Raw genomic sequence first — 15,781 nt, forward strand, 5'->3', positions numbered from 1 at the left:
GTAGTAGTAGCAATAGTAGTAGTAGTAGTAGCAGTAGTAGTAGTTGTTATAGTAGTAGCTGTAGTAGTAGTAGTAGTAGTTGTAGTAGTAGTAGTAGCAGTAGTAATAGTAGTAGTAGTAGTTGTTGTTGTTGTTTGTTTGTCGTAACTCTCTTTTATATTTTCTCCTGAATGATTAAATATTTAGCATTTTTAATAACTCGGCATTAGGTTAGAGATGCATACAAGTAAAGTGTCGCCATTCCAACAGCATCAACAACAACAACAATCATACCAGAATTCGCATCCACAGCAACAACAACAACAACAACAGTTACTCACCCAGCAACATGCTTTTTCCGTAAAATACGGTTTTAATAACGCGCTATTATTGACAACAACAACAACAACAACAACAACTACATCAACAACATCAACATCAATTGCAACAATGATGACGACATCAACGTTACCAAAGATTAAAATTGTTAACAGCACGAAATATGAAACAAACATCCCAACAGAAATGCCCCAAAACAACAACATCAACAACAACATCAACAACAACAACAGCAACATCGGTAGCAACAACAAAACCGACAAATTATTATCAGACGATGATGTTTCTTTAAATTATTTTCCCTTACCTCCTCTACCAACATTTCAAAGTCGCTTATTATCGTCCCAACAACAAAATCAACAACAGCAACAACAACAACGTCAACAACGTCAACAACAACAGCAACATAGAACAGATACAACCAAAATCATACCTCCTAACATAGCAAATCTTTTCAATCCATTCGTAAAATCATCAACAACAACAATAACGAACAACAACAATAACAACAACGACAACAACAATTGCAACAATAACAACAATATAACATATCTTACAACAACTGCAACAGTAACTGATTATAGTGACGGGAGCGCGGCTAACAAATTTTTCGTTGATTTTAAAAAATATTGCACTGACCTCCCAACAACATCAACAACAACAACAAATATAAACAAAAACATCAACAACAGTAACATTAATAATAATAATAACAACAACAACAACAATAACATCAATTTAATCATGAAGGAAAACTCGAATAACATAAGCAACAGCGTTAAAATTGGCTTTGATGTATTTGAAATTGGCAACAACAACAACAACATCAACAACAACAACAATAACAACAACAATAATAATAATAATAATTTTGAAGACAACTTTTTGAATAATAGATTCTTGAACACTAACAGCAAACTCATCAGCGGCGCATTAGATTTTAACAGCATTTCAATCAACAACAACAACGACGACGATGATAATGACGTCATTTCCAGCCACAACATCGTCAGCCACAGCCACGACATCGTCAGCCACAGCGATAACATCGTCAGCCACAGCGATAACATCGTCAGCCACAGCCACAACATCGTCAGCCACAGCCACAACATCGTCAACCACAGCCACAACATCGTCAACCATAACAACAGCAATTTTCACACGAGCGATTCAGAGGTCAATAACATTGGTACGAATTATTTCAAACTAAACAATCTAGGAATCTCGTACGAAGCCACTGCAACTTTCCAACCAATCCCCGCCAGAGATTTCTCCAAAGCCAATAATATATTACCGACTGAAAATGTTCCAGTAGCAGCAACAACATTAGCAGCAGCAACAACAACACCAACAACAACAACAAACAGCAACACTCCTTCCAGCTTATACAGCTTAATCTTTCTGAACGGGCCTCTAATCAGTAACTACAACAACAACAACCAACAACAACAACAGTATCAACAACATCAACAACAACATTTACCATTCAATAAAACTTCATTCGGAGGCGATAAGATTGATGACGAGGATGATGACGACGACGACGACGACGATGACGATGACGACGGCGATGACGTCATCAACTCAACGACACCATCGTCGTCGACAGCAGCGACCAACTTCAACCACTTAGCTAGCAGCAGCAGCAACAGCAGCAACCACAACAGCCACATATCGACAACGACAAACAACCTCGGTAGCAGCAGCAGCAGCAGCAACAACGCATCAAATAAGAAGAAAAAACGACGCGTTCTCTTTTCTAAGTCACAAACGTACGAGCTGGAGCGGAGGTTTCGCCAGCAGCGATACCTGAGCGCCCCTGAGAGGGAGCACCTGGCCACCCTACTCCGTCTCACCCCCACCCAAGTCAAAATTTGGTTTCAAAATCACCGCTACAAAATGAAAAAAGCCCGCCAGGAAAGATCGGCCATCGTCACGGCCAATCATCGTTTCGAATCGTCTGCCAGTCACTCAAAAGGCCTCAATCTGATAGGTGGAATGGCATTTGTGGGTGGAGCGAGCGGACTGCTCGATGTTAACGTCGACTATGGCATGACTGAGCAGTATAAGAGGTACTGCGTGGAACAGGGCGTTGCTATTGGTCAAAATCCTAGCATGACGTCATCGCCACCGACCAATCAGAATGCTAACTTCCTGGCAACTGTCCCAAAGAGGTGAAAAATCACAGAAGCATTATTTATTATATTTATTTAAAATTAGTTATTAATTATATTTATTAAAAATTAATTATTTATTATATTTATTAAAAATTAATTATTTATTGAAAATTAATTATTTATTACATTTATTTAAAATTATTTATTTATCATATTTATTAAAAATTAATTATTTTTTAAAAATTAATTATTTATTATATTTATTAAAAAGTTAATTATTTATTATATTTATTAAAAATTATTTAAAAATTGGAAATTGCACTCATTGAGTTTTCTCGCCTGGTTGGTTAGAAAGGTTATTGCCCCTCATGTATCTCAACCCTATCTTAGATCCGCCATCATATGTGTTATAAATATTTGCCTTTAATTAAATTAAGTTATGATGTCTTGATCATTTTTGTCGCCATCATAAACATCATCATCGTGACGTCATCGGCAACCACATACACACACACAAACAAACACACACACACAAACACACACAAACAAACACACACACAAACAAACACACACAAACATCAGAGTGCAGGTTCCAGTTTTGGTGAAGGACGGCAAGCCGTGTGTGGCCAACAACAGCATCACCACCTATCCAACCATTCCAACCAACAACAACGACAACAACAACATCATCAACAACAACAACCACAACCACAACATCATCAGATCAGAATCGTCACCGAAGTTTCTAGAAAACTTACCCCCAGCATTTGAAGCCACTGACATCACGTACATCAATCCCCCATCTTACGCACACAGCGTTCACATTAACTGCAACAATAATAACATTCAATACTCACTTCCCAGCCAATCATATTACGGCTTTCTGTCTGGAGGCGGAGCTAACCAACTCGCTTATAGCCAATCGAATGCGTTGTACGGTTACGGGGGCGTGTCATTTCAGGATAACAACAATAATTCTTTTGGTGGCTTTTTCGGTAGTGGCACGGATGGTCTGACTGGCTGCCAGTACCTCAACAGCCAATCAAAATGGTGGTAACGTACACACGCACGCACACAAACATACACAAACGCACACACCAACACGTTTAAATTCATTTGCAAGATTAAGAAAAAATAATATTGTTGAGATACACTAATAAGTTATATGTACACTGTATGTTTTTATGTATTGCAATGTTTTATCCACTAAGTATATAAATAATATATATATGTGTGTGTGTGTGCGTGTGTGTGTTTGTGTGTGTGTGTGTGTGTGTGTGTGTGTGTGTGTGTGTGTGTGTGTGTGTGTGTGTGTGGATGTATGTGTGCATTCACGGTGAACTAGTCAAGACAGTCATTCACAGACGCCGACCATAATTTATTGGTGTATATATATTGATACGTGTACGTGTACATATATCGTTTTTTTTTTATTGATGTGTCATTTCTATACGTTTCTATATTTGTGTGTATAAATTGAGCGCAATCTCATGTTTTTTTGTTTTTAAATTTACGTCATCATCTTCTAAAAACAGTTCTCCATTTTTTTTATTTTTTTCTTTTTTTCAAATTTTTAATTACGACATACTGGAAACAATACGGCCTATAACTACTACTACTACTACTACTACCACTACTACTACTACTACTACTACTACTACTACTACTACTACTACTACTACTACTACTACTACTACTACTACTACTACTACTACTACTACTACTACTACTACTACTACTACTACTACTACTACTACTACTACTACTACTACTACTACTACTACTACTACTACTTTTATTATTATTTTTTTTATTATTATTAGTAGTAGTAGTAGTGTTGTAGAAGTATTATTATTATTATTATTATTATTATTATTATTATTGTTATTGTTATTGTTATTATTATTGTTGTTGTTGTTGTTGACTTGCTTCGGCAACCATCCATTAACTTTGGCTCGTACAATGAAATAAATATACAAACAGATATAAATGTACAGGGTCAGGGCTAGGGTCAGGGCTATGGTCAGGGCTAGGGTCAGCCGAATTAATTATTATCAATTCTGGGATAGAATTACTTCGAGTTTGCACTTCACTAATTCCTCAACGATTGAATCAATAGTGTTGTATTAATGATAATATTATCAATAAACGAAATTTTCTGTTGTTGCGAGTTAATATACCTGATCTTGATTGAATGGCTTAAATTTTCAGTTGTTTGAACAGTGTCCGGTTAGTATATTTCAATGCGCGGCTGGTGCATTGAATGAAACTGTTAGTTTGTTACCAGGTTCATGTAGTATCCTATCTCCTGAGAATGAAAATATATCAATTGGTAATGGAAATTTGGAGATTTTTGATATATATCATCTTGAATTGATCGAATCGTTATACACTGTCTATAGTTCGATTTTTAGGACGCTGATTTAGTGAATTGAGTTAGTAATTTTTAAACTAGATTTATGTAGTAATTAATATTCTAAACTCAATCTAACTACTCAATTTTGTGAAAATGTTTCATTTGGTTGTGGCTTGATATATGCTGAAATCGAACGCAATATTATAGTTAGGCGCCTTTTCATTTAAATGAGTTATAACGTTTAAATTACATTTTAAGCAACAGTGTCCGATTTTATAAATATAAATATTTATTTCTAAAATTCAAATTAGGCATTATTTTAAAAGTTTAATCGTTTATTTTACCTAATTCGTCCCAGTAGGTTTTTCCAATATTGCTTTCACTTTTGCTCTCCGTATTTCTCAATTGTTGTTTTGTTTAATTTTAATTTTTAACAAATTTCTGATTTACAACTGTGTTGTTGCCAATGTTGGTGACGTGGTTCTTTTAAGTTTTTGCTGAAAATTAGGTAAGGTCGCTGATACTGTTGTTAAATTTTTATCTTGAAATAAATTATACAAAGACTATAAATAAGAAGAACTAGAAAAGTCATGTGGTCATTCTTTTCGAGAGATCCAATAAAAGACTTTGCATATGAAATAGGACCCCAGGTTGCTGAACTCAATGAAAAATCTCTCTGGTCCCTTCACCATGGAAAGAGGAAGGTGCTATAGATAAAATTATATTGTAATTATTATATTATAATTTGATTTTTTTATCTGCAAATAATTTAACTTTTTTATTTTGAATAAATTTTCTAGTCAAATGGTGATTCAGTGTCCATATTTGTTTATGAAGGCAAAGCTGGAAATGATTCTCAAGTTTTTAGATTTAAACATTTTTTTATTTTTAATAATTTTTTAGAATTTATTTTCTTTTTAAAGTGTGAAAATAAATCTTAATGTGGTATAATAAATAATAAGAAAAATAATATTTACCATAATTATAATATAAAAATATATAATAATTATAGTTAATGCTCATCAAAGCTGCATTCAAGAGAGTTAAAACATTAAGACACCCAAACTTCATAATTTATCTCGACGGCCTAGAAGTTAGTGTAATTCAACGACACAAGTATATGCTAATATATGTTAATTTATTATAATTTATTCATAAAAAATCTCCTTCTCGCTTTCTTATTATAGTATGAAAGTGTATGTATATGACCACATTTTTCATTCTATTCCAAACTATCATGAATAATTACATAATTATAACATTTATTATGATAATTATATTTTAAAATTATATTATTAATTATGATAATTATTTCTTTCCATAGACAGAAAAATCATGTTATATAGTAACAGAGCCCATAACACCGTTGATAACATACCTGGATGAACAGTTGAATGACGAGAAGGGGCCAGTTCAACAGCTCGTCATATCTTGGGGCCTCCATCAGTTAGCTGTTAGTTTGTGTAAATTAAAAACCAACAACATGTCACATCCCTATTTTTACTAATTCACTAACACAGAAAGGATTGAGTTTCCTGATAAACGACTGCAACCTCGTGCACAACAACGTCAATCTGTCTTCAGTTTTTGTTGATCAAGCTGGGGAATGGAAGCTGGGTGGCATGGAGTACAGCCAGACGTGCGGGGGTAGCCAGGACCCCTTTACCCCCATCATTAAGGGACTGCCATATCTCGAGAAATATGATCCTCCTGAAAAAATTACAAAAAAACCTGGTGAAAAATGGTATGTATTATACTGATTGCAGTGGTTACAAGTTGTTACAAAAATCACATCAGTTACAATTCTTAAATTATATTAATTAATTACAGCAGTTTACATTAGTGTCTAGCTTAGAGAAATGACATCATAGTGATGTTAATTTGACAGGTCATCTGACATGTGGGGGTTGGGCTGTTTGACATGGGAGGTCTTCAATGGGCCCTTCGTTAAGAGCACCTCCCTTAAAAACCCCGGCAAGGTACCACAAGGGCATTTTAGTTTATTTTCACTTTTAAAATTTTATTTTCTGAATTTTTTGATTGAGTTTTGCTTAAATTTTTCTTGTCTAATTTTGTTGTAGAATTTGTTTGAACTGAAATTATTTTTTGGAATTTAGTTGTTTCTATAATTCGAAGGTTAGTTATTTTTCTTCTTACAGATTCCTAAATCACTAATCCCTAATTACTGTTTGAACTGAAATTATTTTTTGGAATTTAGTTGTTTCTATAATTCGAAGGTTAGTTATTTTTCTTCTTACAGATTCCTAAATCACTAATCCCTAATTACTGTGAGCTCGTTGGGGCCAATCCGAAATCTCGACCCAACCCCAACAAGTTTATCGAGTCATGCAGAGCCCCAGATGGATTCATGAATAACAAATTCGTTACTACAATGCTTTTCCTTGAAGAAATTCAAGTTAGTTTTTTAATATTTTTTTATCATTTCTTTGTTTTTTGATTAATTTTTTATCATTTCTTTGTTTAATTTTGGTCTATAAACTAGGTTAACATGAACTATTTGTGTTATCTTATTCATATTCATTCGCAATTCTAAACTCACTCATGTAAAGAACTCAATAAGAGACCCAATATTTCTGACAAATCAGATTCAAGATAATGAGGCCAAAGTTCAATTCTTCAACGGCCTGACACAAATAGTTGACCTCTTTCCGACCTCATTTTGCAAGCAGAAGATACTTCCACAGCTGTTGCACGCCTTCGAGTATGGTAACGTCGGGTCGTCCGTTCTCGCCCCTCTGTTCAAGGTCAGTCGGTTGTTTCTTTGACCCTGAGGTCATAAATAATTGTTGAATATATGAATATTAATGAGGCATACACACAACACACATCTCCACACACGCTCACTTCACACACACACAAACACACATATACTCACACACACACGCGCACGCACGCACGCATACAGCTTGGCAAGCTGTTGAGTACAGAAGAGTATCAAAAGAAGATGGTTCCATGTGTTGTGAAACTTTTCTCATCAACTGACCGAACTACCAGGGTCAAGTTACTTCAGCAGGTTTCATGAATGGATATTATTTTTATCATCAAAATAAACCACACCCACTATCCAAAATATCATGTTAAACCGACCAGTTAGATTTATTCGTTTGAATTTAAATGAACCAATCAAGTGTGATCCGTTGGTCATTGAGTTACATTAACTCGTTCATTCGAGATGGAACTTTCGAATTTCACTCACCAAATCATATTGAATCTTTTAAATTGAAATCAACCAATCAAATTGGATGTTTCAAATTTGAATTGACCAATCAGATCGAATCATTCGCCGAACACCTCAGTCCTCAAGTTGTCAATGATCAAATCTTCCCTTCAATCGTCAGCGGCTTCATGGATTCGAACCCGGTTGTCAGGGAACAAACTATCAAGGTGGTGAAGATGACGATGATGATGGTGACGGTAATGATGATGATGGTGACGACGATGATGATGACGATGATGATGGCGATGATAATGTTATTAATAATGATAATGTCTTACTTAGAGTATGCTTCATCTGGCTTGCAAACTGAACTACAAGAATTTGAATGAGGAACTTTTGAAGCATTTTGCAAGACTCCAGTCTAAAGATGATCAGGTGATGATGACGACGATGATGATGGCGACAACGACGATGATGATGATTTTTTTTATAGCAACTAATTTGACTGATGAGTGGATTTTAACGAACTTTTCAACATCAGTCTTACTTGACCGCACGCGCACACACACGCACACACACACACACACACGCGTAAGTAAAACCACTAATTCAACTACATTCCATCAACCGTCCTACATTCCAGGGTGGCATTCGAACTAACACCACCGTCTGTCTTGGTAAGGTGGCCTGCTATCTCCACCCCCAAGTCCGCCAGAGGGTGCTGTCGTCTGCCTTTTTGAGGGCTCTTAAGGACCCCTTCCCTCCAGCGAGGCAGGCCGGCATTTTGGCAATGTCAGCCACCCATAACTTTTTTACACTGCAAGAAAGTTCACAGAGGTTGGTGTTGATGTTAATGGTGGTGGTGTTGGTGGTGGTGGTGTTGGGGGCACATATCCATCAATCTATCCATCCATCCATCCATTCATCTGATCATATTTCATGCAGACTGCTGCCCGCTTTGTGCCAGATGTCTATGGACCCTGATAAAACTGTTAGGGATCAGGTTAGAGGAACGAATGAGTGAATCAGTGATGAATGAATGAATGATTGAATGAATGAATGAATGAATGAATGAGTGATTGAGTGAGTGCACGAACATACTAATGATTAATTAATTCATTTACGGTATTTTTCAGTGGAATTATTCTCCCCATGCCTGCAAACAGGTCTTCAGATCCATCAAGTGCTTTCTTGGAAAGCTTGAAAAAGTTTCTGAAAATCCGGATCTGCTTGCTGAGGTGGAGAAGGAAGTGAACGCGGGCGGATTGGGAGCGACCAACACGTCCGGCTGGGCTGGTTGGGCAGTTTCTGGAATGACATCTCTCACTAGTAAGATATACTCAAGTAAGAAAGGCCCACAAACTACTGTCCCCACACCAATCTCAGCTGCTGCTGCTGCTACCACTACAGCTACAACAGCTGCCACTTCATCCGCTGTTGGTGCCTTAAAAGCCGCGAGTAACTCAACAAAGAAGGTTGAGATTAAAAAATCGAATCCTGGTCAGTCGGCTATTTCAAAATCTACGTACAAAGACGACGACGATGAAGATGGCGAGGACGATCGCAGTGATTACGGGAACGATGACGTCATCGTAAAAGATAATCATAATCATGGTACTGCTGCTGCTGATGATGATGACGGTGAGGAGGTGGGGTGGGGGGACCAGGAATGGGGGGATATGGAGGTTAGTTTGTGAGGGAATTTTCTGGATTGGTTTATTTTTTTTTCAATTTGTAAGTACATTTTTAACTCCTGCTAAATCATTTCCTATTGAAATTCTTCTGAGATTCTCACGTTGCGTGTTGCAATGGCGACAACTTTTACCCTAACCTACGTAATGTTTCCTCCTACCGAGACAGCCTGCAACGGACTCGCAACGAGGCAGCAACAGAACGAAAGCTACCCCAGCAGAACAGCAACAAAGAAAACCATCCAAGCCGCAACACTCAATCAACAAAACATCAACACACGGTTGGGACTTCGACGATAATATCGACGACGGCGATTGGTCGGCGACGGAGAACGTGGGTGGAGCCAAATTTGAAAGTAGCCAATCGGAAGAGTTTGTCCCTACCTCTGGACACAACCCCGCTAGTTCTTATAATTGGGACAAGACAACGACAAAAAATTCAAATTTTGGGTTCTTTGGTGCTGATAGTGGTAGCGCTGATGTTGCTGATAATGATGAATTTTTCAATAGTTTATTGGTCTCCAGTGAGAGTAAAAAGGTTTTGTTTTGATGAGTGAATGAATGAATGAATGAATGAATGAATGAATGAATGAATGAATGAATGAATGGATGATGAATGTTTCTCCACTTACCATTGTACATATGTCGAGTATAGCATGTGGCATGCATTTCTACTTAATTTATTTTTTTCAATGCAGCCAGCCCAGCAACAAAAAACCAATTCATCATCATCGAGGCCCTTAAAAACTTCTATAAATAAACCATCGACCCAGAGTTACGCATCCAATAGCAGCAGTTTGGGAGGAGCTAGAAATCTAGCTGGCCAGTCAGAAATGAGGGCAGAACGAAAGGATGAGTCTGATTGGTCTATAGATTCCTGGGTTAATGATGGTAATGTTTTGTTTATTATTTAAGTAATTGCAAATTAACTTTCTTCTTGCTCTCTTTTACAGATAAGAAAGGAACGTCAACAAAGCCATCAACAACGACAACAAATACGTCATCATCTTCTTCCGTATTGGCACCAAAGACTAAAAATAGCTTGAAACTTTCATCTCAAAATAATAAACAGAAAAACCTTACCAATACCGCTGATGATGATGATGATTTTTTTAAAGAATGGTGATGATGACGACGACGATTATTATTATTATCATAATTATTATTATATTATAATGACTATTATTATTCATTATGATTATTCGTTCCATTATATCTTTAAATATTTATTGACAAAGATGTATTTTAATTTGTTAATGCAGTTGTTGTTGAATTGTGATCTTACGCTCAGTGTAACTTTTGTCTGAGCGGTTCCATGGTTCTCTGTCACTTTTCAAGTAAATTGTTATCTTTCTGTTTTTCTCTGCTCGTCTCTGGCCTTTATTATCAAACTTAGTTTTAGTAGTGTGGCTAGTGAAGTGACTTCCACAGCTTGTGTCGCCGAGTAGCACCACATTCAATTGAATCGACCAGATGGATGATTTTTTTTATAATTTTAATGAATTTATTAGTTCATTGCGGTCACCTTACTTATAGAGAGTAATACACCACAGTGACTTTAGTTTTTTGATGGGAAATCTATGGAAAAATCATTTAAAATTGGAAAAAATATATTGAACGTAATTCATTTAATGCTTAGCACTTTCTACTCCATGTTATTCACCGGTGCGTCATAACACGCAAATAAATAGATGTCTTTTCACATTTTGCTAACTATATCAGGCCGACATTATTCAACCCAAATTAATTTTAACATTTTTAATTTAATCAGATTTAATTTGTTAGCAATATATAAACGATTTATCGGCAAATGCATTTAAATAGAGGATGTAAATCTCAAATTTGTTTTATAGCAATAGTCGCTATGTATGTTAATCATCTCTCGCTAACACGAGCAGCCTTGTACAGAAATGAATGGGCAGTGAAAATAAATGGCGATGAGCAGGTCGCGAGGTTGGTCGCGGATAGAAACGGTTTTCGATTCGTCGCTTCGGTAATTCCGGGATACTTCCGGTTCTCAAATCCGTCCGTCAAAAAGCGCTCCCTAACCAAGGATTGGATGTTTCATACGAAGTTGGTCGGCGACGAAAAGGTTAAGTGCTGTTGTCGTTTTCGCTGCTTAGATAGATGTCTGGATGAATGAATGAACGAACGAATGAATGATCAAACAAACACCAATCGTAAGGTCATCTGGGCAAAGCAACAGATCAGCAAGCGACGAGGAGTAAGGAATAAAATAAGCTTTAACGATCCTTTCTCCCCCGATATGTGGTACCTGGTAAGAGGTTTTGGGAAGATTTTTTTTTTGCCAGGTTTGAACCAAACAAATTTAAAACATTTGAACTCTAGAATTCTGGAAAGATGAACATCATGGAGGCCTACACATCCTTCAACGTATCCGGATCCGGAATAAACGTTGTCGTGGTTGATGATGGCCTCGAGTGGGATCACCCGGATCTTGCTAAAAATTATGTAGCGCTAAATTTTAAACTTTCATTTGCGTTAAATTTGTCTGTCATGGTTTAGATTAGATACAGAGATGTATACTTGTGAAACCTCACATAACAAATTCAAATATATTTTCATACTATCTGTAAAGAATAGCCTGATAAGCTACGATGTAACGGATGGCGATGCTGACCCAAGACCGGTCCTTAACTTAGGAAGCGTTGAAAGCAGGTTTTAATAATTATTTGTAACTGTTCATGATTATTAATAATTATTAATAATTTAAAATATTAATAATTGCTAACAATTATAAATATAAATAATTATTTATAATTAAAAATATTAATAATTACTAACAATTAAAAATATTAATAATTATTTATAATTAAAAATATTAATAATTACTAACAATTAAAAATATTAATAATTAATTATGATTAAAAATATTAATAATTACTAACAATTAAAATATTAATAATTATTTATAATTAAAAATATTAATACCTTGTCATAATTATTCTCCCAGCCATGGTACATGTTGTGCTGGCATCATAGCTGCAGAAGCCAACAATAGCATCTGCATGGCTGGCGTGGCTTATAATGCCAAAATCGGTGGTTGGGTATTTATACAAGTTGTATTGTGTGGTTTGTATATGCTGCAGTGTATTGTATTGTGCGTATTGCACTGTACTCTTTTGTGTGTACTGTAGTTCGTATTATATTTTCTACCAGATACGTTACGTTGTGTAATAATGTTTGACGCTTTTTGAAAGAAAAATTAGAAAAAAAAAATTAAAAAAAAATCAAACCCGACAATGCCGCCAAAATTGGTCAAACACCCACCAGCAATAAGAATAAACGTCTTTGAAATGAGTGACGTAGAAGAGAGCCAGGCCCTGACCTACAAACTCCATCTCACTGATATTTATTCAAACTCTTGGGGGCCAAGTGACAGTGGCCAAGTCTTAGACAGACCGGAGGAGATGCTTAGCCAAGCAATTTTCTACGGAGTTTCAAAAGTTACATTCTTTGAAATTTTTTTTTCACGTTCTTATACTTCTGCTACTACTACTACCACAGCTGTTACAGATAAATGGTGATTAAAAAACCAATTAGGGTAGAAATGGGTTGGGGAATATATACGTGTGGGCCTCAGGCAATGGTGGAATCCATGATGGGTGTGGGGCCGATGGATTCACCAATAGCATGTTCACCATATCTGTGAGTTGCAATACCAATACCATTAACAATAATAATAACAATAATAATAACACTAATAATAATAATAATAATAACAATAATAATGGGAACAATCTTTTATTCAGCAATAAAAGCAATGGAAATGATAGTACGGATGAAATAAAATAAAAATGTAAAATACAATGAATAGAGTATTAATCTGAGAAGCTCATCACATCATAATAACAATAATAACAACAACAACAATAATAATAATAACAATAACCACAAGAATGCGTAAAACCACAAGGTATCAGCGACAACCCGGGCACATACCATTCCTGCTTACAGCGAGCCTTGCTCTGGCATCATGGTCTCTGCCTATAGCGGCTTCATTGTTTGTATTTTTACGTGTTGTTTTTTGGCGTGTTATTGAAAATTTCTTAGACGTACATACACACAAACACACACGTACATGCACGTACAAACACACACGTACATGCACGTACAAACACGTACACACAGTCGACAACAACGACAAGGAAGAAATGTACGCAGAGCTTCGGCGGAACTTCTGCCAGTGGTCCTTTCGTCAGCGGTATTATCGCATTAGCTCTCCAAATCAAGTAAACACACACACATACACACACATACACGCACACACTCTCTCTCTCACGCACACACACACACACATACGCATACATCAAATTTCTCGCCGATTTTCTCCAAAGCAAACGCTTAACATGGAGAGATGTACAGTACCTACTCATCACCACAGCACAACCGATCCTCAAGACAAACGACTGGGTTACGAATGGTATCGGATTGAAAGGTTGTTCGTTCATTCATTCATTCATTCACTCATTCATTCATTCATTCATTCACTCACTCATCCATTCATTCATTCATTCAATCACTCATTCACTCATTCATTCATTCATTCTTCTTCAATTCATTCAACCAAATCCTACGACAAAGCAGTAAGTCATTTCTTTGGTTTTGGTTTGGTAGACGCTTTGGAGATGGTAAGACAGTCGTCCAGTTGGTCCCAGGTTCCCGAGCAACATCACTGCAGATCTGAAGTTCTCGGTTATTTATACGAGTATGTGTGTGTGCGTGTGTGTGTGTGTGTACGTGTGTGTGTGTGTGTGTGTGTGTGTGTGTGTGTGTGTGTGTGTGTGTGTGTGTGTGTGTGTGTGTGTGTGTGTGTGTGTGTGTGTGTGTGGATAATAGCAACATAACAATAACATTAAATTAATAATAGTAGTCAATAATATTAATTGATATCAATAATTAATAGTCAAATCAATAATTAATAATAGTAATTAATAATATTAATTAATATTAATTAATAATAATAATTAATAGAGGCACAGTACCCAATGGGGATTCCAAGAATTTCGAGTTACTCTCGAAAGGTAAGGAGAACTAGAACGTAGAATGGAATTTCAAGATTTGTATATCGTAATGAATGAATGAATGAATGAATGAATGAATGAATGAATGAATGAATGAATGAATGAATGAAAGAATGAATGAAAGAATGAATGAATGGATGGATGAATGAATAAATGAATGAATGAATGAAAGAATGAATGAATGAATGAATGAATGAATGAATGAATGAATGAATGAATGAATGAATGAATGAATGAATGAATGAATGAATGAATGAATGAATGAATGAATGAATGAATGAATGAATGAATGAATGAATGAATAAATGAATGAATGAATGAAAGGTTGCCAGGACGATAATGAGAAGGAGAACAGGGTTTTATACCTGGAGCATGTCCTATGCGTCATCACCCTAAACGCAGAGTTCAGAGGTCAAGTGGAAATCTTTCTCATGTCGCCAACCGGAACTACGTCACAGCTGATGTTTATGTGGGAAAGAAATTATATAGCGATGAATTAGTTTTAAAAAGTTTAAAGTTCTTTTTTTTAACTGTTTTAAATCTTTTTCTTGCAGAATTTTGAGGTCATATCAAACTGTGTGTATACTTCTTTATGAATGTGCGTGTGTGTATGTGTGGTGTGTGTGTGCGTGTGTGTGTGTATGTGTGTATGATTAAATAATCTTCAGACGACCAAAAGATTTGACTAACGAAGGTTTCAATGAATGGTCGTTCCTTTCTCTGTTTTACTGGGGCGAAGACCCAAGCGGTCTTTGGATCTTGAAAATTAAAAATAGAAAAACCTCTTGTGAGTTTAGCTAATCTTTAGTCTTCATTCATTCATTCCTTCATTCATTCATTCATTCATTCCTTCATTCATTCCTTCATTCCTTCGTTCAGTCAATCAATCATTTATTTCTACTACTACTACTCCATCCACTATTATATCATTATTATCATTATTATAATAATTATTAATATTATTATAATTATTATTATAATTATTATGTAATTATAGCCCATCTTATTCGATGGTATTTGGAGTTCTACGGCACAGACGAGCAGCCAAAAGTGTTCGACAGATATGACATTAAATC

The 15,781-nt window shown here is 35.9% G+C and overlaps 3 protein-coding genes across 3 annotated transcripts; all 3 read left to right on the forward strand.

Moving 5' to 3' along the window:
• Nucleotides 1–2,043: 2,043 nt before the first annotated feature.
• On the forward strand, nt 2,044–3,063 carry HELRODRAFT_146775 (hypothetical protein; the record flags this gene model as incomplete). The annotated part of the gene is made up of 2 exons (XM_009012612.1): nt 2,044–2,276; nt 3,018–3,063. Coding segments are annotated over 2 exons (279 nt in total), but the record flags the coding sequence as incomplete, so codon positions are not given.
• A 2,318-nt stretch (nt 3,064–5,381) lies between these two features.
• On the forward strand, nt 5,382–9,666 carry HELRODRAFT_72072 (hypothetical protein; the record flags this gene model as incomplete). Its single annotated transcript, XM_009012613.1, has 14 exons — nt 5,382–5,495; nt 5,592–5,651; nt 5,804–5,884; nt 6,116–6,244; nt 6,312–6,535; nt 6,680–6,770; nt 7,052–7,207; nt 7,398–7,556; nt 7,718–7,825; nt 8,083–8,196; nt 8,312–8,404; nt 8,613–8,806; nt 8,915–8,972; nt 9,136–9,666. The coding sequence occupies 14 exons, from the start codon at nt 5,382–5,384 to the stop codon at nt 9,664–9,666; spliced, it is 2,112 nt and encodes a 703-aa protein (XP_009010861.1).
• A 1,858-nt stretch (nt 9,667–11,524) lies between these two features.
• Nucleotides 11,525–15,506, forward strand: HELRODRAFT_72480 (hypothetical protein; the record flags this gene model as incomplete). Its single annotated transcript, XM_009012614.1, has 13 exons — nt 11,525–11,752; nt 11,846–11,938; nt 12,010–12,132; nt 12,260–12,339; nt 12,635–12,723; nt 12,955–13,127; nt 13,225–13,329; nt 13,598–13,684; nt 13,813–13,913; nt 14,019–14,119; nt 14,266–14,453; nt 15,056–15,174; nt 15,374–15,506. 13 exons carry the CDS (start codon nt 11,525–11,527, stop codon nt 15,504–15,506), a joined length of 1,620 nt encoding a protein of 539 aa, XP_009010862.1.
• Nucleotides 15,507–15,781: the final 275 nt, after the last annotated feature.

Source organism: Helobdella robusta, assembly GCF_000326865.2.
Source record: "Helobdella robusta unplaced genomic scaffold HELROscaffold_11, whole genome shotgun sequence".
NCBI classification, from domain to species: domain Eukaryota; kingdom Metazoa; phylum Annelida; class Clitellata; order Rhynchobdellida; family Glossiphoniidae; genus Helobdella; species Helobdella robusta.